This window comes from Crocodylus siamensis, chromosome 1, assembly GCF_052110815.1.
Source record: "Crocodylus siamensis isolate JL-2025a chromosome 1, ASM5211081v1, whole genome shotgun sequence".
Classification (NCBI taxonomy): Eukaryota; Metazoa; Chordata; order Crocodylia; family Crocodylidae; genus Crocodylus; species Crocodylus siamensis.
The window spans coordinates 229,175,444-229,199,889 of NC_143395.1; the positions used below are offsets into that span (position 1 = coordinate 229,175,444).

Genomic DNA, 24,446 nt, shown 5'->3' on the forward strand with positions numbered 1-24,446 from the left:
AAAGCAAATAGGTGTGGACAAAGTGAGGAGGGTGGCACTCACATCATCTGCCTGTGGAACTTGGGGAACCTCAGCAATGGGAGATTCACCTTCAGGAACATCAGCTGTTCCAACAAACCAAGATCCAAGGAGGTGTGGTGTTGTATCACAGCATCACCGGCAATGCTAAACACCCTCTCACTTGGAACACTGGTCAGTTGTGGGATGTCCAATAGGCCAAGGGATCACAGTACAGTGACTCTACATCCTTGGAGAGGTAGGTAGCCACAAAGGCCACCTCGCTACCTGCCAGATGGTAGGGTCTTGTGGGCTCTGGACCCCAACATTGAAGCCATACCTTGGCCCACATTGGCAGCAGCCGTTGTGGAGGTGATTGGCTGGTGGTTGGAGTGATGGCATGGGAAAGTAGAGCCCCATCTTCCACTTCCCCCTGCCTCTGCCCTTCTGACTCTGTTCACGAGCACCTCTCTCCAGCAATTGAGGGTTTTGCTGTTGCAGATGCTCCCCTTCAACCTCAGGTTCCATGTACCTGCCAGCATGTGGACTGTACTAGACCACAACAGATCCAGCCTTTTTTTATGCTCTCCTTCAGCTGCTTCACCAGTGCCTGCACCTCTGGGGAAAACAGCTTGCCCCAGCCAGGAACATTGATCCCCTGGAACTTCTCCATTTGGTTCTCAAACTCCTTCACTATGGAGATCACCTGGCTAAGGAAGGGATCACCAGCACTGAGGTTCTCAGTGGCTTCAAGGAATGGCTTAAGGACCACCAAGATCTGGGAGATGGTCTCTCACTCTGTTTTGTTAAGGGGGCCACTGATCCCAATCTCCCCAAGTGAGGCTGTCTCATGGATGGTTTTCTGTTGGTCCACCAGCCATTCAAGCATCAGGCAAGTGGAATTCCACTGAGTCTCCACATCCTGCATGATTTTGTGCTGTGGGACACTGAGCTCTGCCTGTTTGTCCCACAGCATCTTGCCCCCCTTGATGCTGTGGTAGAAGTAGCCTGCCACCTTTCTGCATTTTGTAATGAGCTGACTGGTAGTGGTAGTGATGGTGCTGTCACCAGGAGCCTTGTCCCCTTCCAAGGCATCCCTGACTATGAGGTGGTACTTGTGTACCACACAGTGGGTGCCAACAAAGTTGGCATCATGCACCACCTTCACCATGTTGGTCCCATTGTCAGTGACCATGAGCTCACCCTGCCCAACAAGCCACCCCTGCACCATGTGGTTCGTGGCCACCATGATCTCCCATCACCTTTGCTTGAAGGAGAGCCCACTGAAGCCCTGACTGATCACATCAGTGCCCTGTGAGGGAGAGGTAGGCATGATTTCCACCCTGGCTGCTCGAGATGCCAGAGGTGAAGTGCAAAACTACCTGTAGCCATGCCCTGTGCAGCTTTCCCTGAAGTATTCCTTGCATGCCTCATACAGGGAGGTCACCACCGTCCTGCTAAGGGTGTGCATGCAGGCACTTAGTAGGACAGGTTCACGAGCGCCATGAGCCACCTGAACCCTTGACACTTAACAAAGGAGAAAGGCTGCCTATCCACAGCAAGCATCTCCCCAATGCTGTGGGTGATGTCACTCGTCATGGGGTGCACCCCCTCTGCTTCTTGAAGACCTCAGGGTAGGGGACAGCACCACGTCTCTTGGAAGCCCATTCCAGATTCTGGCAGCCCTAACTGCAAAGAAGTTCTTTCTGATATCCAACCTAAATCTACTCTGTATCAGCTTGTGACCATTGTTTCTGGTTATTCCAAAGGGTGCTGTGGTAAACAGAGCATCTCCTATTCCCTGCTACCTCTTCCTCACCTAGTGAATTTGTATACTGCCACAAGATCCCCCCCTCAACCTTCTCTTGCAGAGGCTGAAAAGGTCCGGGTCCCTCAGCCTTTCCTCATAAAGCCTTCCCTGCAGGCCTCTAACCTCCTCTGGACCCTCTCAAGGTTGTACACATCTTTCTTGAATTGTGGTGCCCAGAACTGGATGCAGTACTCCAGCTGCCGCCTGACCAGTGCCACATAGAAGGGAAGCATCACCTCCCTGGACCTGTTTGTGATGAACCTACTAATGCATGACAAAGTGCAGTTAGTTCTGCTAATTACTTTTTCACACTGATGAATCATATTCATGTTGACAACGACTCCGAGATCTCTTTCTGCTGCTGTGCTGCTGAGAACATTATCCCCCAGCCTATAGGTGTGCTGGTGATTCCCTCTCCCTAGGCATGCAGCACCTTGCACTTGTCCTTGTTGAACTGCATCCTATTGTTCTCTGCCCACTTCTCTAACCTGTCCAGGTCTGCCTGGATTTGGTTTCTTTCCATCAGTGTGTTTGCTTGACCCCAGAAGTAGGTGTCATCTGTGAATTTGGACAGAGTGCTTTCCATGCCCTCATCCAGGTCGCTGATGAAGATATTGAACAGCACCAGCCCAAGGACTGAGCCTTGGGGGACCCCACTGCCCACATCTTTCCAGGTTGATACCAACCCATCCACCACCACCACTGTCTGGGTATGATCCTTAAGGTAATTTGCCACCCACATGACTGTGTAATCATCTATGGCACAACCGTTCAGTTTGTTTATGACAATAGGATGGGACACCGTGTTGAAGGCCTTTTTAAAGTCCAAGTAGATAACATCTACCTCGACTCCTGCATCTAAGGATTTAGTGACCTCGTCATAGAAAGAAACAAGGTTAGTCAGGAAGGATCTACCTGCTGTGAACCCATGCTGGTTGCTCTTCAGCATTATATTACCCGCTGGACTCCTACAAATCTGATCGTTGATAATTTTGTCAAGGGTTTGTCCAAGGATAGAGGTGAGACTAAATGGTCTATAGTTACCCAGATCCTCCTTCCTCCTTTTTTGAAAATAGGGACCATATTGGCTCTTTTCATAGATTTCATAAATTTCATAGACATTAGGGCTGGAAGGAACCTCGGAAGATCATCGAGTGCAGGCCCCTGTCTGAAGGGCAGGAAGTCAGCTGGGGTCATAGGATCCCAGCAAGATAAGTATCCAATTTGCTTTTGAAAGTGTTCAATGTAAGTGCTTGAACCACCTCTGGTGACAGGCTATTCCAGACCTTGGAGGCTCGGACAGTAAAGAAATTTTTCCTTATATCCAGCCTGAAACAGTCTTGCAGGAGTTTATAACTGTTTGACCTTGTCATCCCTTGGGGTGCTCTGGTGAACAAACGTTCCCCCGGATACTGGTGGTCACCCCGATAAACTTATAGGTTGCCATCAGATCAGCCCTGAGCCTGCACTTTTCCAGGCTAAAGAGCCCCATAGCGCCCAGCCTGTCATCGTAAGGTCTGTTTTCCTGACCTCTGATCATGCGCGTGGCTCTTCTCTGGACTCTATCAAGTTTCTCCACGTCCTTTTTGAATTGTGGAGCCCAAAACTGGATGCAGTACTCCAGCTGCGGCCTCACCAAGGCCGAGTACAAGGGGAGAATGACATCTCGGGATTTGCTTGAGAAGCATCTACGGATGAAAGCCAGGGTTTTGGTCGCTCTACTAGCTGCAGCATCGCATTGAAGGCTCATGTTCATCTTGTGGTCAATGATGATCCCCAAGTCTCTTTCTTCTGTAGTGCTAGCCAGTGTAGCACAGCTGACCCTATAAGGATGCTGCAGGTTTTTCCTCCCAAGATGGAGAACCTTGCATTTTTCAGTGTTAAACACCACCAGGTTCTCATCCGCCCATTTGCTGAGCCTGTCAAGGTCAGCCTGGATCGCCCTCCTGGCTTCAGCTGTGGATGCTTTGCCCCAGAGTTTGGTGTCATCGGTGAACTTGGCCAGTCTGCTTCTAACTATAGTGTCCACATCATTAAGGAAGATGTTGAACAATATGGGTCCAAGGACAGACCCTTGGGGGACCCCACTGGTCACAAGGCACCATGATGATTGACTTCCATCAGTTACCACCCTCTGGGTCCAGCCACGGAGCCAATTTCCCAGCCAGCAGATTATGGTGGACCCAAGGCCACAACTGGCCAGTTTCGCTAAGAGGTGATCATGGGATACTAGATTGAAGGCTTTTTTGAAGTCAAGATATATGACATCAATCTCTTCTCCCTTGTCCAGGTGATAGGTCAGCTGGTCATAGAAGGAAATGAGATTGGTCAAGCAAGACCTACCCACAACAAACCCGTGCTGGCTATCCCTCAGGATGTTGGTGTCAGCCAGTCCATTAAGGATGGCCACCTTCCCCGGGATAGAGGGATTTTACAATCCTCTGAGACCTCACCTGAGCACCATGAGTGCTCAAACAGTCATGTCAGTGGCTCTGGTATGACTCTGGGTAATTCTTTCAGCACCACTGGATGGAACTCATCCAGTCCCATTAAACAGATCCAGTCCCTCCAAGTGTCTATTTATTAGGTTGGCACTGACAGTTGGTGGTCTGGTGTTCCTCTTGCTTCTGTCAGTAATGCATTTGGGAGATTTGTCTAGATCTGAGTTCAAGAATACAGAGGTAAAAAAACTCATTGAAGAGCTGTTCTTTGTCCCTTCTGTCTGTCACCAACTGCCCTTGTTTTTCCTGTAGGAGTCCTATGCTGCCCTGCGCCTTCTTTTTGCTCCCTGTATACTTGAAGAAGGACTTTTTGTTCTCCTTATTTTTTGTCACCAGCCTATGTTCTAAAGTCCCCTTTGTCTCCACCTTTCCCTCACTGGTCTAGGGTGGTCTGCCTCTGCTTCTTGGGGGATGGGGGCTTCAGGCTGAGGAGGAACAAAGGGGTGCTGCCTCCTGAGATGCAGTAGCATTGTCATGGTGGTGAAGTGTTTCACCTCCTTGCCCCAGCTGATCTGCTTTTGGCAGTGCTGGCAGGTAGCATACCTGGGATCATCTGCCAGCTGAGAATGATCCCACACTACACTAGCCACCTGCTTCTGGGTTGAGGGTGGGGGTCCTGCTTTATCCCCATCCTCACCAGGCACAGGCACAACAACAGGAGGAGCTGAGCCACCTACCCCCCACAACCTCCTCCAAAGTGCCTTCCAAAAGAGACCTACCTCTAGGGGAACTTTTACGGGTGTGGAGCACAAACTCAGATCCCCTCTTTTTCCCTAGAATTTCCTTAGCTATGGCCCTCAGCTCCTCTGCTTCCAGAACTAGCTCCTCCTCTGGCACTGGAAGGCTCACGCTGGGAACTGAAATTGGGGTGGAGACTGTCCTGCTGGCGCTGGTGGTTATTCCTGGCATTAGTGGAGGTGGTGCAGGTGCCGACACTGCTCCCACCTCTTTGCTCTCTTCTCAGTTTCTGTTTCCTGCAAGCCTACCTTCCGAATCTCCAAATCTTTCCAAATATTTTCCGAATCAATTTGGACCTTTTAATGGGTCTCCTGATTCAATTCAGATTCAGAGATTCGGCTGCCAAATCAGACCAAACCTCCTCTGAATTGAATCGGCTACCGAAGCTTTGCATAGCTTCGCATAGATGTGCTAGGATGAAATAACTGATTCTGAGAGAGCTTTCTGGACATGGTACCCCAATGAGTGCCAATAACATTGTGTACTGGAGATTCCTTTAGTAATAGCAGTATTTTTTCACTAATATTTAAAATAAGGGATACTATTAGTTGACACTTCTGTAGAATGATGGGTGTTACTGTGGTGATTTTCAAAGGCTTGCTATATCACAAATTATATGTTTTCTTCCTGGAGCAAACTAATAGAAAGGCCTCATAAAGGTTACCCTCATTATCATAGTTCCACAACCAGAAGCATCAGGCACACTCTTCCTATATCCAGAAAGTTACACTACAAAATGTCATAATATTAACTGTTGGACTGTGCATACAAATCCATACAAATTGTGAACACAGACCTAAAGATAATATTTCAACATTTGGCCTCTAGTTACTTGAAAATTTGACCTACGTTTCCAAAGACAAAGCAAATAAATATAGAATATGAAAATAAATATGCCTGTGTAATGAGGAAATACAAGCAAAGTATAAAGGAAACAGGTAGCAAACTTTTACTGAACCTGGAAAGTAGGCATGTGTTCTTTCATTTCTGATTTCATTATGCTCCATAAAAAGGACTCCTGTACAACTTAAGACATATATTTCCAGATTTGTACTGCCTCTCACCTTCATTATACCTTCTCTCTCTTTTTTACTCCCACTTACAGCTACAAGCAAACTTCCAGAACTTCCTAAAACAAAAACATCTCCCCCACTACGAAAACCTGCAGGAACACTGGGTAATGGCAACTTTTCTGTTTTCAGCTTTTCTGTCTTTACACTATGTAAAGAGAATTGCAAGTGTTTCTTAAGTCTTTTTACCCCCCGATTTTTACTGGCACCTATCAATATGCTGTCCCTCTTTTTTTTTCATTTACAGTTACAAGCAAGGTTCCAGAACTTCCTAAAACCAAAACCTCTCCCCCACTTCTAAAGCCCACAGGAACATTGGGTAATGGTGACTTGCTCTTGGTTTATTTTGGGCTTATGCTACCTTTATTAAAAAAAGACACATGTTTCTTAACAAATCCTTTTTTTTTACTTCAAATTTCTATTGACTCACATCTCTATTGTGCTCTTTCTCTTCCTCTTTTTTTTTTCAATTAGTTACAAGCAAGCTTCCAGAATTTCCTATAACTAAAACATCGCCTCCACTTCTCAAGCCCACAGGATCATTGGGTAATGGTGATTTTTTTTCTTGTTTTCCGCTTGTTTTGTTTGCAACACTGTATAATAGAATGCTTTTTGCCCAGAATTCTATTGCCTCCCCTCAAAGTTGTACTTTCCCTCTTCTTTTTCCCTTACAGCTACAAGCAAGCTTCCAGAAGTCCCTAAAATTAAAACATCTCCCCCAATTCAAAAGCCCACAAAATCATTGGGTAATGGTGATTTTTCTTGTTTTGACTCTGCTGCACTATATAAAGAGAACTGCAAGTGCTTTGAGTATTTTTTCTCCAGATTTCCACTGGTTCATGTTAGTAGTGTACTTTCTTTTTTCTCTCTTTTTACTTACAGTTACAAGCAAACTTCCGGAGTTTCTTGTCACTAAAACATCTCTCCCACTTCAAAAGCCCATAGAATCACTGGGTAATAGTAACTTTTCTTGTTTTCAGTTCATCTGTTTATCCTACACTCTTTATCAAGAAAACTGCTGCTGTTTCTTAACAAATCTCCCCGCCCGCCATTTCTGCTGACTTGCACCAAAGCTGCATTTTCTCTCTCTGTCTCTCTTTCTTCCCCCCTCCCCCGCTTTATTACAAGCAAACTTCCAGAATTTCTTAAAGCCAAAACATCTCCCCCACTTCTCAAGCACACACAATCACTGGATAATGATGATTTTTTCCCCCTGGTTTCAATTTATTTTGCCTGCTGTCTTCTTCAAAAAACTGTTTTTTTTTCTGTATGAAAAATTTTCCTTTTCCCCCTAGATTTCTTCTGCCTTTCATTGGTGTTGTTTGTCCTTTCTCTCTTTCTGTTTTCCTTTACAGTGACAAGTAAGCTTGCAAAATTTTGTAAAACCAAAACCCCTTCCCCAGTTCCAAAGCCCCAGGGAATATTGGGTAATAAGCATACCAGGGCAGCTATGCACCTTGAGCCCTGGTGGCACATAGAGCAGTGGCAGCTGTTATTTTTGCATCCCTCCCCCTAAGTCAGCACCCAGGACTGCTGCCCAAGTTACACCCCCGCTTTGTTTCTCGTTTTGTACTTTTCTGTCTGTGCTTTGCTATATAAAGAGAACTACAAATGTTACTTTAAGTCCATTTTTCTCCCCAGGTTTCTACTGACTCCCATCAATATACTTCCTCTCTCCTTTTTCACTTACAGTTACAAACAAGCTTCAAGAACTACCCAAAACCAAAACCTTTTCCCCACTTCTAAAGCCCACAGCAACATTGGGTAATGGTGACTTGTGTTGTTTATACCTTACTTCACTCCTTCATTTCCTTCACAATGCCTTAAGCTATGCTAAATGTACTGCTTTGTTGCACTGCTATAGAGGGTGATAATATGAGATTTATGGTTATTCTTGTTTAACTACAAAGCAGATGGACTTTCATTGTTGGTTAGATGTTTATTAACATCTTCCTTGGCCTAGTGGTTCTGCATATGCACAATTGATGCTATTCAAGCTTCAAACACCTTTCTGTCCTTCAGTGTTTCTTCTTTGGATTATTTGTGCAATATGTACCATAGAGGTTGGCTTGCTTTTATGTTGTTGTTTCAGGCACTTATTTTCTTTGAGCTTAGTGTCTTTTCAGTGACTCTTTGTAATTAAAGACCTGGTTATTCCTTTTATCATAGCTTCTAAAGAAATGCAGCCGATTTGTTCTGGATCTAAATCTTCAGATCTTCCAAAAATGCCACAGACAAAACCTGGTAATTACCTTGTTTCTAAATTTGAGCGCTTCAGGGAAAAGATCATTAAAATTATTTGCTAGTACTGTAGCCAGGTGGGTTTTGTGATTCACCATCTCAAATAAAATAGTGTGGTTCTTTGATGTATAATGTAGAAGCTATCAGATTTTTCTACATCTGAAAAAGTCATAGTTTCTATGTTTACTAAAAAATCTTGTTTTGAGCTTAGTGAAATGTTTTTCTTATGACAATGGAAAAAAATGTGATGATAAAGGGGTTAACCTTCAGTTGATACAAATTGTCAATTATTTGCTCTATGAGCTTTGTATTTTCCTTGTAAATGCTGTATTATTTTTAGAGGATGTCTGTATCTCTCAACTGAAGCATTGTTCCATCCAGCCCTGAAGTAATATACTGCAGAGTGACTATTAAATAATTAATTCACTTTTATTTTTTTTTTACTGATTTTAGTGTCTTACTGCATAGGTATTTGTATGGCCTATGTTTTCAAAAGTGAATATTAATTTCAGGTGTCTCAGTTACTGCAGATTCATCTTAGGACATCTTAAAGGCATGAGCATAAGCTACTCCTCTTCTGTGAAGCAGGCCCTTGTAATATCTCTCTGGTTGAGCAAATAGAATCACGATTCACTTTTTCTTAAATTGAGGCCATAGCATCTGTTCATGCTTGAAACCCTGACAGCCTTCCACACAGACTTTTGTGCAGTGTTTTGTTCTCTCAGATTATTTCTGTGGTCCCCACTGAATTCAAGGGGAACTGGGCACTGTCCATTCTAAGGCAAAGTGTAGTAAGGAACTTAGCTTAGTATTTTATCCCTTTAGTATTTTAAGAGAAAAGTGTACCAACTAGGGTAACAATATTTGATAGACTGTATGTATTTGACTTTTCTTTGCTGTGTTTTAATCTTTTATTTTGAATTAGTATCAGAATAGATTAATTTTCATATTTAAAGGTTATTACATTTCTGGGGGTCAGAAGAACCCATTGCAAAGGTTTTTCTCTTTGGAGGGGAGAAATGGCTTATAGCTGTGCCTAGTAGACTGTGATCTTGGTCGTTAATTACTAACTGCATAAATAGGGTCAGGCTTGGTTAATACTTGGCTGGGGTGAGTACTGATTCAGTTTATTCTTGCAGTAAACTTTACTGAAGCCAAAATATATTAAGGGCATGTGTTTTCAATTAATTGCCAAATACTGAAATCCTTACTCAGGAAAATATCCCACCAACCTCAGTGCAAGTTTGGCTAAGCATGAACTGAGTAAGATTTTTTTTTTTAATTTGTTCCTGATTTATTATAATTTCTTACAGTTCTCTGTGCAGTATTTGCATGAGAAGAACAGGTCTTTCATCAATGGCATGGAGATAACTCTCTATTGCTATTGTACTGAAAGAAATCCCATTACATGTAGTTAGATTCAGTGCTAGAGAGAGGGATGTTCAGTAATTTGTTAAGAACACAGCTTGTTGAAATGTAGCTACTGATTTCAAATTTGCAAGAGATGGAAACGCCACTCCGTTCTGCTGTGTAGTAGTAAGCTCACCTCACACTTGTTTTTCAGTAGCAAATATCAAAGAATAGAAGAATCTGGAAAAAAAACTGGCCTTCTATGTGCATAACTGATATCCTCATAGCTCTAAACCTTGCCGTTGGTGTTTAGAGAGAGTTAGCTGTGTTAGTCTGCAGTCAGGCAGAAGGCAAGGTGGGATGTACCTTAGGGACTATTTTGTTCAGAAAGGCATACAGTTTAGCAGGTGACAGCCTACTTTATCAGATACTAGACACTGGTATCTAGAGAAACATATGTTAGCTGGTTTGGGCTTAGTTGGTGGGAGAAAATTCCCAAAGAGAAAGACTCTCAGAGAAGTCTGTGCTCTTGCAGTTGACTTCAGTGAGCTCCGTTAGGGCTTTGCAGGTCTGGGCCTTTGAGTACTTTTGGTGTAACGCTCCAGTGTTCCTTCCTCCCAGATTTGAAAGCTAAAGTTCTTTACCCAGAATTTTTAAAACTGGAGGATAATTTCTGTGAATCTTCTTTTAAAAGCACTGTGGGCACTGACAGACGTGTAGCTTCCTGGTCTAATTTATGGCTCAAAAGACATGCATTGAGGGTGGGGGATTGAGCTGTGCTTCAGAGCCAATTCAGTCGAGGAGTTGCATGTCTGCAGCTTCTCTCCTTTAGTTCCCCCTGCTTTCCCTCCCGCCAGTGGGGAGGGAGTTCAAGCTGTGGTTTTCCCAGACTGTGCTGGAGTGGGAGTGGGTGGACTGGAGGCTCCAAAGTGAAGCACCTTCATTAACTTTTGTCTGCTTGGGCAGCTGGGCTGACGCAGCCCAGCCCTCCCCCCAGCACTATCTGTACAATGGGAGCAGGGCAGAAAGCAGGGGAGAGAGGTTGAGGTTTACGCAGCCTGTGCATGAGGGGAGGCAGGTGGATGGGAGCCCCCCTCCCTTGCAGAGGGCACAGATGTAGAGTGCTTGCAAGGAGCTGATTGGACAGCAAATGTAACTTCTGTTTGCACCGTGTATTTTCTCACACATCCCCAAATAAGACCCACACCTTTGTTTTTGGAAGGCAGAATGTAGGAGAAAGTATTTCAGAGTCACAGCCAACTGTGTGACAGAGTAGGTCCTCCTGGAAATACAGTGTCCAGGAATGTGGCATCCCAGGATACAGTCTAGGTGAGGCAGCAGGAACTTCCCGATGTGACAGGACAGTAAGAAGATTAGATCTCAGTTCCTTAGAAAGCCAGTAGGTAGGCTGTTACTTCTTTACTGTGAATAGTTCTTTACATAAATTATTCCTGTAAGTGACAAATTTAGAAAATAACAAAACTTTCTGAATTTCTGTGCCACAAAGCCTCATTACGGTACTACAGACGGTATCTTCACTTGCTCTGAGCAAGCTTAGTTGCTGCCTCTGACACAAGCTGCAGTGCTTGGCCAGTAGCTACTGCAGACACCTTAGTAAATATATGAATGTTAAGACTGGATGCTACCCCTTCTGCTTGCTGTGCCAGAAAGAAGTGGAAGCTATCTTGGTGGCCATTAAACCATAGTGTCTACTTGCTTCTATTCCTCCATGGTTCTGTTGCACTGAAGAAAAAATGAGCTTCCACACTTAAGACATGCACTCCAATTTTGGAGGGCTGAATTTAGGGGGAAAGGTGTGTGTGGTATGCAAGTAAATGCAGTATGCAATTTATGTCCTCATTCTTCCTCTATTAAATTAAATGGAAAAAAATCTCTCATACAATAACTTCAGTATCACATTGCTTTTCTGGATGATATCTGACCTATTTGCCTAGTCAGAATCTTCCAATATAATTTTTTAATATTACTTTTTTTTAAAAGTTAAGTCTTAATAAGTAAGCTTTATACAGTTTATCCCTGAAAAGTACCACATTCCTCATAAGATCAGCAGAGAGTAACATTTAGTTGTATCTTCAGATGTGTAAACCATGTTCTGCCCTATGTTCTCGAGAATGTTTTTCTTATTTATTTTTGTACCTGGATTATACCAGGGGGAGACATCTCTTTTAATTTAGAAGCTTGATGGGTGGCCATCAGGCTTTGAATTCAAACCTTTTTTTTAAAAAGGCATCTTTATTACATGGCTACAGTGTGTTGGGACATCCCTGGAAGATGTCTCGTGGCTCTTACTGTACATGAATGAAATTAATGAGAGTCCTGCTGCCAAAAGCTGTGAATCATGTGCCTTCTGTTTGTATAGTGCTCATGATCACTATTTCCTTCTTCTCTGGAATCAGGATATTAACCTGAGATCACATCTGTTGATATGATGAGTCATATAAAATCTAATTGCAAGTACATGTGGGAGCTGATACCTACCATATGAAACAGAAAACTGTTTGCTTATTGGTTCAAATTTTCACTTATATTCATGCCATTTTCATTAAAAATTAGTTCGAAACCTAATTAGTTGGAATATTTTCCCTAAATCCATGGGAATTTTGAAGTAAGGCTCTGGGATGGCCTTACCTTAAAACCTCCTATCTCAGTTATGTAGTGTAAAGCATGGATTGCTTTAAAGAAAAAAATAGATAGTATAAATAAATATCTATGGCTGTTGCAAGCATAATTATTGGGCAGTATGGTATTTATTGATACACATGAGTATTTTATTGCTGTCTAAGAGGATCTTTTTATTATTATCAAAATAACATGTACTTGCAATCAGCAATGCACAATATCTGCTTCACATCTGCTCCTATTGAGACAAAGACTTTAGATTACCCTCAAATTAAAGATACATAATCTTAAATTATTTAGGAGTTAATTAGTCAGGAAAAGAGATGACTGAGAGGGGATTCCATAATAATCTTCACATGTGTGAAAGGTGGTTTCAGGAGGATGGTGTTAGACCATTATCTAGATGTAGACAGAAATGCACTATGATTTAGACTAACCAACCACTTCATAGAAAGCGCTATGAGTTAGATCAACCCTCCGACCCAACACACATTAGCTGTTGGCTCAGGAGGGTGGGGCATCAAGCTCCAATTCGGAGCCAATACAGTGAGAGAGTCTGTGGGTCTACAGACTCTTCCCCTAGCACCAGCCTACCTCTCCCAGCTCCAGTGTTGTCTCATTATGGAAGTGGGAGAAGGCAGGGGGCGGAGGTCCACTCTGGAGTACACCCTGCCATGCCGGAATAGCAGGGAGGTAGATTGCGGGGGTAGGGGTTTGAAGCTACAGTCCACTTGCCTCCCAGCATGGCTGGGCAAACCCCAGAATGGGCCTTCCTCCCATGCCTTCCCCCCTTCCATACTGAGACAGTAGCAGGGACGTGGCTGAGCTGCTTCAGCCCAGCCACCAGAGTAGACAGAAGTTATTGAAGGTGCTCTGCTGTGGTGCACCTTTATCTGAACACTCATAATGAGGGTTAATTTTTCTTGCGATTAGAGATATCTCTGCAGCTGTGCTCTTCTGTTTGGGTACTTTCAAGGGGTCAAGCACCTGACAAATGTAATTTCTGTCTGCACGTTCTGTGGCTGTGGAGAACAGGGCAAGTCTTAGCAGTCTTAAGTTGCAGCAAGAGAAACTGAGGTTGGATAATATGAAGAATTTCTCACTATGCAGTGAGAAAGTTCCAAGTGTTCCATTAAAAGTATTCCAAGGCTTGATTTTATTGCATTTGGGAGCGCTACAATATGAAAGATATATTCCTTGGCTAAGTGCAGATAGTCAAAAAGCCTGGGGCTGAATCAATTCAATCTTTGCAGGTTAGTCTAAACAGCATAGATTGAACTAATCAACAAGTGAACAGATATTCACTTTTAATTCCAGAAATGCAGCCACATGCTTGCAGTGGCTGCAGAAGCCTGGAGGTACTAGAACATGCCTCACTGCTCAGCTGAATCAAACAGATTGGGCCAAAGCTAGTCTGCCCTGCCCACCCAGCAAGGACAGGTTTGCAGGAGAAGTGCAAGCATTCTGGGATGCTGGGGAGCTGTGAGAGAACTTGAATCTGGAGGGGATTTTGGACAGAACTTCAGGAAACCAATTTAACTTAAATCAGTTAAGTCTGACACTACATTCACCCAGGTTTACCTTAAACCTGTTTGAAAGTGGCTTATGTGCATTGAACTCCTGTTGTGTTACAGATTTGAACCAGTTTCTGATCACTTTTACTAGTTTATTTCTAATTTAGGTGCCTAACTCTTAAGTGTGTCAGGCCCAGACTACTTGAACAGCCAGTTGATGGATGCAATTTTTTCACAAAAAGAAAAATTACTTAAAAAAAATTAAAATAGCTTCATTATCAATATGAACATATTTGCTCTGTTTAAAACAGTGACTTGTGCAAAAGCTGCCTACGTCAGTGTCTCAAGATAATGTCCGTCTTTGCTCTTAGCTATCCTGAGACCAACTTCGCAATCCACATCTCTCCCTCCCATGGAAACCCCAAGGACATCAATGGGTAAATCTCATGCAGTTCCATTTTTTTCATTCTCTTGGCCTATCTTTGTTCTGTAAAGAAGAATGCTTGGAGTCACTCAAACACCTTGTCTTCCATACTTGTGTGCCAGGCTTTTTGTTTGATTTCATTTCAACCACTACTGCATAATCAACAGTGAAAAGCACTTTCTCTAGTGACACTCTGCCTTGAATCACTGTGAGCTTATTTGTTTTTTACATCTCAGCAATTCTTATTCCAAAGAATTTCAATAAAATACAATTCTAAGATAATAAGAATTCCATTCAGCATGGGATGTTGGAATCCCATTGCCTGTGCTTTGTTCTGCACACAGCCTCATTCTTCATGTTTCACAGTCATCTCACAGCTGACTTCCATGTCATCAGTCATCTTGCTTCACCCTTGTGCCAGCATCATCTTGAATTTACAATTTCTGTCTGCTTGGTGCTGTTATCCTGCTGACTCTGAAGTCCCTCAGCATTTTAAACCCCAATTGTCTTTTCAGCTTTTGATGAAACACAGCTTGTTTCTTCAACAGCCAAAATGCCTGGCATCACAGAATTGCCATCGACTGAATCTGGTAATGGTATTTCTTGAAAAAATTAATTCTTACAACAAGCATTTTCAGAAGAAACCTCACAGGGCGTGTCACCAAGTAATCAGTTTAACTTGTCATAAACTCAGGATAAAAATAGCTGCTAAGATTGGTGTTCTGGATGAAATAGTATGTTTATTTAGAATGGTTTGTATGACATATTTAGAATAATGGATCACTCTGATGAAATTGTCCATTCTTTTTCAATGGCTTCTCAGGACATCCAGTTTGTAAGGTCAGTTACTTTAAATATGGTAGATATTGAGCAATTAATGCAAAATAACTTGATATAATATTACATACATTACAGTTTTTGTGCCTTCAGATGTCAGTGGGTACTAGTTAATCATGTAAATCCAGTTAAGCAACTACTTTAAAATATCTCAGTTTGCAGGTATGCAGCTTATCCATAGATCCCGTGAATACCAGTGAGAGCTGTGTTTGGTATCTTCTGAAAATTGGACCACCTTTTTAGATAGTCAGGACTTATTTGTGCTGTGAAAATGATCTGATATTAGAGATTCAATGTAAATGACAGTGCTGAAAAAGGTGGAAGGGCCTGCGTTCTCTGCTACTTTACATCTTGTGTTACCCTTTTCACTTCTGCAAGATAAATGAAAAATGTGGTTCAAACATGAACTCACATTGCATTACACAAAGCAAGGCCACAAAGTGTGGAGTAGAGAAGAATTTGACCCAAAGTCATTTTTTTTTAATAATTGGCTGAAGGTGTTGTAACTGGACCAAATATTCTCAGTAATTCTATCAAGTTTATTGCTGCATTGTGCATATGCAACTTTCATAAACTATATAGCAATTCAAAATAACAACCAAGAAAAGGAAATGTTTGTGAGCTGTATAGTGTGATCTAACAGTCCTAAAGTAAATGTGATTTTCTTTCTTACAGTAACTGTTCGAACAACTCTCAGACCCATTACACCTGGTGCTAGTAAAAAGGAGTTTGGTAAATAAGGGTGTTTTCTTGATACCTAATATAACATTTTTAGGTTTTTATATCATGAAATCCAGTTCTGCACTGCATATTTCTCCTGTTCGTGCTTTCAAAGCTTATTCTTTCAGCTTTTGCTTCCTCTTTCCATATATGTTCTGAAACTCTTTAACTAGTTTTCTTATACAACATCCTGAATACACACACAGTGCAGCTGTACCTCTGCTTGTAGTTTTGACTGTTATCCTCTGTATGAGCAGAAAGTTCTGCTTCCTTTTACTGCTAAGCATTTAATCCAACTGAGGCCGTTTGGGATTGTTGTCCTTAGACTATTCCAGGAAAAATACTGATTTTTCATGGAAAAGGATGAGTTTAGCAGCTGGTCATCTGTCTTGTCTCTGCAGGTTGATGGCATGCACTTTTGGATCTCAGAAAAGCATTTTGTTAATATCTTGGACACTCTTTGGGGGATTCCTGGGTAGGCTGTTGGGTTTCATGTACTCTTTTAAAGCCAGTGAAGCAAAAGGTCATCTAGATGATAACACTGTACTGAAGCACTTCCTGAGCTGTTTTTCCACTGAACAAGGGGAATTTAGCTTTTCCTCTTTGTTAATATTACGTAACTTAGTAGTAGAGGGAAAAAGTTGATTGTTGAGCTGGTCAATAACTTATCAGGCATTATTATCAAATACTCATTGTTTAACCTCTCAACCTTCTCTTGACCACTTCAGGTCCATAGACCTTGTTCACCACTCCAGATTTATTTTTATTTTAACTCTATGAAACTACACCATTTTAAAACTAAAATAATAAAATGGCTAATCAGGGCTTTATATTAGTGTGTAAACAGCACTTTGTATATTCAGCTTTAAATAGAAACAATCCTGTAACCTTCACCCCATAACACACATGCTTCTAATTAAACTTTGATATCTAACATTTGTGGTTTTTAGTTTATTCAGTTGAACAAAAGTGAATAGAAACTCATTTATAGCTTTTAGAAGAGTCATCATCCCCCACCCCCAATATATTTTTGGCTGTGATATGGAAAAGCTTTTCTGTGAAAAAGTAATGCTTGTTGAGTTTGGAATTAAATGGTTTAGAGAGACCACGTGTTATGTTATATATGTGTTCTCCATTAGGCGTTGATTGCAATTAGTTCAGCCCACCCAGATGTAAAAGTCTGTATAAATGAAAAGTAGGAATGAACGTTGATCTTATAGGATTTAAAGTCATATGTTAAAAATGTAAGTGGTTGCACAATTTGTGGGCAGCTGGAACTGTGCTAAGTAACTTAACACAGTTCCAAGTACCAACAAATCTTGTAACCACTTACATTCATTCCTACTTTTCAGTGCCAGAGATGCTACTTGTAGGCATACTCACCATTTTCTAAAGCATGTTAACTGATCCACATCACACAATTTCAATCAAATTTCAATTCCAATTAAGGGTTGATGGATGATCATTGACCATCATGGCTGGGAGTGCTGGCTATACACAATCTATACACTTGACAGCCCCTTAACAGACCCAAGTCACAGTGTCTATGTGTGAATTTATGCATAATTAAGCAATTATGCATGTCAGTGCACCTTAATACACCTGTTTAAGCACTGCTACATTGTTACAAACCTACCAATAGTTATCTAAAGTGCTGTTCCAGAAGTCCTAATGAGTGAAATTGACCCGATGTTGTTGGCACATTTGACTTTATGAAAGTGTTGCTCTGTGCCTGATGGCCTCTACTGGGCGCGTCTACATGACACGCTACGTCACCATAGCAATGTGCTATACCACCATAGCTCATCACTATGGCAACAGTGTCAGCGGGCACAAACTGTGATGCCAGTGCTGTGTCACCATAGTGACAAGCTACCTCACTATATCATGTAGTTATGGCAAGTACTAGATGACAGTACAGTAACAACTGTCCTGTGGGGGTCACATGTAGACACACCCACTGTGTTGCAAAAACCCAGCTGAGTTTTGCTTGTGTGGATTGATATTTGCAGTGCTTATCTGAGTTCCTAAGGACTGTTTTTCCTACAAACAACATCATATATCCATCTTAATACAGTTCAAATTGCTGAATTTGGACTACCCTAGTCTGCATTAACTTTAATCCTCATTCAGTGAGGATTAGTTCACTCAGACTGGAGCCAATTTTAATTCGGACTACAGAGGTCCATGTGTATATAGTGGTCGTGGTGTTTAGGTGTTTCACTGATATTTTTAGCTCTGTCCTTCAACATGTATTTTCCCCTGAAAGAGTCTTTAAATTTCAGAAGTATTCCAATTATGTCAGCACTAACACCACCAGTTTGAAGCATGAACAATTTAGACCTATGGTGTCTTTTTTTTTAACATGTATTTAATTCAAGCTCCTGGTCAGCTGTATAGAGAAAAATTCATTTTGTTAAATATTCAGTACCCTTCATTATTCAGTTGAGTTCCAAGAAAGCTCGCATGCAATTCTAGTCTAAGTAGCCCTCAAGCAAACGTAGGGAAAGCATGAGTTGATATTCCTTACTTTTCCAAATTAAAAACCTGACCAGCTTTTTGTGGGGAAAAGACTTCTCTGAATATCAGAAAGGAAAGTAGCAAACCAGATTTACTTACTGTATTTTTCTTTGTAGGTCACATTTACTACACAGTCAAAGAATGTATTCATTTTTTGTTACCAGCTTATACTGAACAATATCCTTTCTATTACACCCGTATGTGGATGTTAGAGAATGTACTCTATTTCAGAAGTCTTTATTTTACTCAACTCTTGCGTACATGCCCATTAGGTACTCTACTGTAAGTCTGACATCCCTAAATAATATATTTAATAGAACTTCAATACTGCACCAATGGAGGTACAGGTATTGGTTAGGTCATCCTCACATCTCTGTGAAGCCGTTACAATTCTAATTTCTTACGTGAAAGATTGAATAGCCATTTATTTCTCCAGGGATCGCCTGATCAAATTAATTTTTGACAGATAAGATGTACTTGTAAATCCCCTGCATGTCAGTGCACATTCTAGGAAGATTATGTTCTAGGGTTAATATTTTTAGAAAGATTTCATTTCAAAATCAGATGTCCATAACTCCCAGATTGTGCTTGTAACACCACACAGCAAGTCTTTTTCAGCGTGTTACCTGTCTTGAACATTGGCTTTCTGCTCTCATCTGCCTTGTCCTCCCTTTCTGTGTCAGTAATATTTGATGAGATTGTATTTGTGATTCATCAGTTAGTGCCATCTCCATTGCATCTATGTGTTCATGCTTGTCCTGGCAAATAAACACTGGAGCACGGGAGGGACCAAAAGTATAGCACTGTATCTTGACACTTGGTACAGGTTGTGTGCAGAGCACCAACTACTACATAAGATTAGTGTCATTTGACTTGGTACCTCCTAGGTGAGGACACTCCATGCCAGGACATTTCTGGCCTTGCTACAGTACTGCTGAAGGGGAGGGTTCAGTTCATTCTTGTACGGACAGAATCTAAACATACATTGCAATCTTCAGGTTCTTCAGTATTGGTTAGACTTTGTCTTGAGCTTCTGACTGAAGACAATTCTGTTCCATGTTGGTTCTCCAAGTTTTCAGTAATAAAACCCCAGTTCTTGTTTTTGTTTTTTCAGTTTCATATGACTTTCTGCATGTTTCCTCCATTCCCCAAACTCCAGAAACATCACATACAGAATCTGGTAAATTATGCTTACATTACTTTAGAAGCCTGATATTTTGTGCGGGGTATGTTGTTACTGTTTCCATTTAACTGGTTCCTAAGTGTCATGTTATGCCTTTAAATTGTACAATTGTATTCTGGTGGTTCTGCTAGACGCAACGCAGGCTCAAGGCACGTGCTCCTGGTGGATGAGGGCTCTATTTGGTGTGATACTTGCCCAAAAAAGGAGGCAAGAGAATCAGAAAAGGACTTACAATATGAGGAAAGGAAAGCTAGGTGAAGTTGGGCTGATGATCCTTTCTTTGGGGAAGAGGGCCAGATGTACAAATTTACTGAAGAAAAGGTATTGGTTGGTATCCAACAGTTTGTAGGAAGTGGCATACTTGTGGATGGGAACAAGTTCAGGCCAGTGCTCTATCAAAGCAGTCAGAGAAAAACTCAGACTCTAGGGGATTATCCAGCCCTTTTGGTGACTTTGTGGGTTAACCTTAGGTCAGTGAAATTAAATGTGAAGCCACTCCTCCATCTAAGGCAGATAGATAGAAATACTATGTGGAGATACATAACCATAAAGTAAGCTCAACACAATGTACCATTAAAAAGATATCTTATTCCACAGTGATAACTAACCTTGCTGTGACTGAGGCTCAGTGTTCCTAAATAGGACTAAGTAATGGCAGTACAGTAGGTAGATACTGTGGATATTATAGTTTCAAAAGAGAATGCAAAACCAAGACATTTTCCAAAAGAAACAGAAATAAAAGACTCTTTTGATTCTCTTCAATTTACTTAATGAGTGAGATTCCAGTTGAGATGCTATGTATTTCTTCTGCTTGGTAAAGACATTTAAAGACTTGTTGGCTGTCTTGTATATCTTGCTTTGTATTGTTCCTTAATCTCTCTGTATAAATATATATATATATAGCAAAGACCTATTCTAGCTACTGTAGCTCTTTTCATCTGTGCTGAAACAATTTTTTGACAAGTTGTTGAGATATGAGGTTGACTTTTTTTACTTTATTGGCTGGTTGGTTTTTTTGGACAAGCAGCAAGGGTTTGAAGGGACACGGTCTTATCATAAAATAATTAAGATGCTGTTTTTTATGAACTTCCTAGCAGTATTATTGGTGGGCTCTCTGGGATTCCAAGGCATCTTAAAAGTGTTCTTTAGCTAAATTAAAATGTAAAGCATACATCTTGCAAAGATTAATTTGCAACTTTATGCTGTGTGATACTTGCCCCTAGTACTGTAAACTAGGGACAGCAGCCCAGTATGAAAAGAAAAACCTACTTGTGGCTAGAAAACTACATGGCATTAAGTAGATTTATGTAGTGCTAAAAAGGGATACTTGTTGCAGGATGTCACTGTGTTTGTAATCAGTATTTCAAAGGTTGTTATCCATTTATGCAAATGTGTACACTATGCAGTCAGCTTGTTTTAGATGTAGTTGAAGGCAAATGCATAAATGCTTTCTTGTGCAAAACCAGATGCATGCAACTTCATTGAACCCATAAATAATCTTAGCATGTTCTAAGATAAGGCCTTTTTATTTTTTCAAACCCATAGTAAATGAGTTTGTTTCCTAATTATAAGGAGGCCCTCCTGTCTATATAAAACACTTGCGGTATTGTTAGAAACTTGCAAAGCAATGCAATGCAGTCTCCTTCTCTCTCCCCACAAACCCCTTCTTCTGTACTCAACAATATGAAGTTACATCTTAAGTTTATTTACATTTTCTCTTTCCTGTAGCTACAAATAGTGCTGAACTGGAAACATCTACACCTCTAATTTCCAGAATACCTCATTTGTTAGGAACAACAATGGGTAATAATGACGAATGCAATTTTTTTGCTTAAATTAACTACTTTTTTGTCACAGCTTATTTCAGGAACTTTTCCTTGTTTTAATTTCCTACCAACACAAAAATTCTTATCAGTTGTCTCAACAGTTTTCATGGCTTTACTCACTACCTTCTTTATGGAAACCAACATGCAGCCTGTGTTTTGCTACCAAGGTTATCACCTATGATGCTGCTTTGCTTGACATCTTCTTTTGTCTGTGTTCAGACCTTTCTTTTTTTTTTAAAGTTTTTGTACCTGATTAAGCCTAATGCATGAAACCTACATTAGAATGGGTTATTTGTAAATAATTATTTGCCTAGAGAATTAAGCATCTTCTTCTGCTGGCAGAACAACCACAAATTAATTAAAATTGTTCCAAATTGCTCAACAAATTTGTTTGCCATTTTTTACTTTCATAGATCCATATTTTGCTGTGTGTATCCATGATGCAAAGGAACCTTCATTCTATAATAGTATAGATTAGGGATGCTCAACCTCTGGCCTGTAGGCCAAATGCAGCCTGCAGAGCTATGGTGCCCAGAAGGCTCCTTGGGTACTCCGTAGGTGTCCACAAGGCTCCGGGAAATTTGGCGAGGGGGGAACAGTGGAAATAAATACAGCCACTCTCCCTGCTTCCGAATTCCCAAACCCTGAGCCCCACACAACAGATTGGGGCCAGGACAAGCCCCCTCCCGCAAGGCTGGATCAGGCTGGGCCATGCCCCCTCCCCTCCACAGGGCTGGGTTGGTCCTGGGCCATGCCCTTTCCCCTGCGGGACTTGGCCATGACCCCTCCACCCCCACCCTGTGGGGCTGGGTTGGAGCTAAGATGCCCCTGGAGCTAAGACAGCCAGATAGGGCCCTGCCATGACTGCCCCATGCTGGATTAGGACCATCAGTTAGATCTGGCCTGCAGATGGCCTGGGCACTGCCCATCTGGCCTGCCAGCCAAAAAGGTTGAGCGCCATTGGTTTAGGTAAGTAATGTGGTACCATTTTTTATTCTGGTCAAGCAACTTGGGACACTCTATTTCTATGCAAATTTCTCTTTTGTCTTTTAAACCCAATCACAAAATGTTCACAGAAAGCAAAGTGCTGCAAGAGTTTTCAATCCCAGAGAATATCTGTAGGCATATTATTTTCTTTCCAGCTTTAAAGATGTGTATCCTTGCCATTGTTCCTTGAATGTTTGATGCCTGTAGTATCCGAGCAGACTTTGAGTCGCACACATTTGCATTGTTGTATTTTCCACATGGCTTAATGTCTATGAATTCTGCTATTTGAGGTACAATTGGCCTTCCATGCACTGTGGCTGTTGTTTCTGTTTTAATTGTCATTTTCAACCACTAGCCCATTCCAATCTACTCCTCCTCCTTTCCTAGTCTAAACAATGCTCACTTCTTAAATTGGTCAGACTGCACAGTTTAAATCTTGGTGCCTCAAAACAAAAATCTCTAAAATTTAAAAATATCATAATAAACATTATTACCTCTTTCTTTTTATAGTTTTCACTGATAAGCAGCCTGTTCTTCCAAGCCCCACAACATCTGATGAGCCTGAAATTTCAGCTCCCAAACCAGGTACAATAATTATTACCCAGTCCTTCCCCTTCAGAGAATCAGGGCCTGATCCACAAGCCTCTGAAATCAAAGGGAGTCTTCTGTTGGTTTAAGAAGGCTTTGGAACAGACCCTGAGAGCTGTATTTTTTTTTATCAGATTACAGGGCAGATTACTACCCGTGCTGTCTTACAGTTATGACATCTCTGGTAATATTTATCAGTCTGTTTTCCTTTCAGGATTTTGAAAAAGAAAAGTAATGTACAACACTTTATAAAACCCTTCTTAAAACATACCATGTTCTTCTACAACAATAGTGATAGTTCAGATATTCTAGTAACACTATTGTAAACTAATACTGTAAAATTTCTAAATTGTTTAAATGCAGGGAAAACATATCCTGCACTACATGAAGACATTTCACAACTTGTAGGCACCTAATTCTCCAGAGCTGTGACAATAGTTGGATCAGTTAGCACCTTTCTTGTCCAAGTATCATGTGCTTTTTATGGCTGGCTAATCTGCAATACAACATGTCCTTTTTATTGCATTCCTGTGTATTACTCTGTGTCATCTTGCTAAGGGATGGAATATAACTCAAAATAATGAGGTAAGACATGAGAGAACCTAAAATCTGATGCCTGGCAGTGACTTTGATAGTGAGAATTTATTTCAGAATTATTACAGTGGAGTCAGGAAGGAATTAAATGAACATCCCCACATTTCTGCACGTTTGGATAACATGAGTTATAGTTCATGTAACTGTGATTCAAAAATCCAAACTCATCCCTAATGCATATTAAACTGAAAATGCCTGAGAATCGGTAAAATACTTTCATTTTTTTTAAATAGCAAATTTGTTTGACTTATGAAACACCATCATCTTTCATAACCTCTTTGTCATCTTATAACTGTCACCATTTCTTCCAACAGAAAAAAGTGAACTTCCTTTGGATTCTCCCACTGCTAAAGTCTCTAATCTTCTTAAATGGCCAAAGGCAACATTGGGTAATGTTGTTTTAAACAGTGAAAAATTCTGTATTTATATTTCATCAGCGAACATCTCATCCCTCACAAACTCATTTCTTCCCAAAGATCATTTCACGCATCTAATCATTAACCTTCATCGTAATTCTAGATCCTTGTTTTTCTGTCACCAAATATTCTCAGGCTTCCTGATTCATTTCACTTCTCTGTTCCTACAGAATACAGTTTTTGCTAGTTTTACTGCCCTGTGAGGAGCTATAAAACTTGCATGGAGAGCTCCACCATTCTTTTATCATCTGTCTCATGTTTCTAACGTTCATTGTGGAAATTGTAGCTGTCTTTGGGATGACACCGAATCAATTTCTGATCAGCGTACAGCAATTCAGTGCTATCTCCATCCCTGAGCTCCATTCCACCCTGAACTCTGATGTCATCAGATGGCTTTCACATTCTGTATTGAATCTCATCTCCATCACACACCTGTGGCATGCACTGTTGTTGTGGAAAACTCTTTGTTAAACGAATCTTGAAGCAGTTT

At 41.3% G+C, this 24,446-nt stretch overlaps 1 protein-coding gene across 18 annotated transcripts in view; it reads left to right on the plus strand.

The window, feature by feature from the left end:
- Positions 1 to 24,446, plus strand: part of ABI3BP (ABI family member 3 binding protein) — a 283,667-nt gene that overhangs the window by 138,433 nt on the left and 120,788 nt on the right. For 15 of the 18 annotated variants that reach the window (XM_090058607.1, XM_090058684.1, XM_090058655.1 and 12 more), the window contains exons 13-26: positions 6,152 to 6,223; positions 6,364 to 6,435; positions 6,591 to 6,662; positions 6,791 to 6,862; positions 6,999 to 7,070; positions 7,809 to 7,880; positions 8,286 to 8,360; positions 14,233 to 14,298; positions 14,801 to 14,875; positions 15,798 to 15,854; positions 19,477 to 19,542; positions 21,274 to 21,348; positions 22,869 to 22,943; positions 23,855 to 23,929. In XM_090058607.1, the coding sequence (XP_089914733.1) occupies positions 6,152 to 6,223; positions 6,364 to 6,435; positions 6,591 to 6,662; positions 6,791 to 6,862; positions 6,999 to 7,070; positions 7,809 to 7,880; positions 8,286 to 8,360; positions 14,233 to 14,298; positions 14,801 to 14,875; positions 15,798 to 15,854; positions 19,477 to 19,542; positions 21,274 to 21,348; positions 22,869 to 22,943; positions 23,855 to 23,929 (996 nt within the window). The remainder of the gene's footprint in view (positions 1 to 6,151; positions 6,224 to 6,363; positions 6,436 to 6,590; positions 6,663 to 6,790; positions 6,863 to 6,998; positions 7,071 to 7,808; positions 7,881 to 8,285; positions 8,361 to 14,232; positions 14,299 to 14,800; positions 14,876 to 15,797; positions 15,855 to 19,476; positions 19,543 to 21,273; positions 21,349 to 22,868; positions 22,944 to 23,854; positions 23,930 to 24,446) is intronic. The other 3 variants (XM_090058674.1, XM_090058663.1, XM_090058724.1) reach the window with 3 other exon arrangements.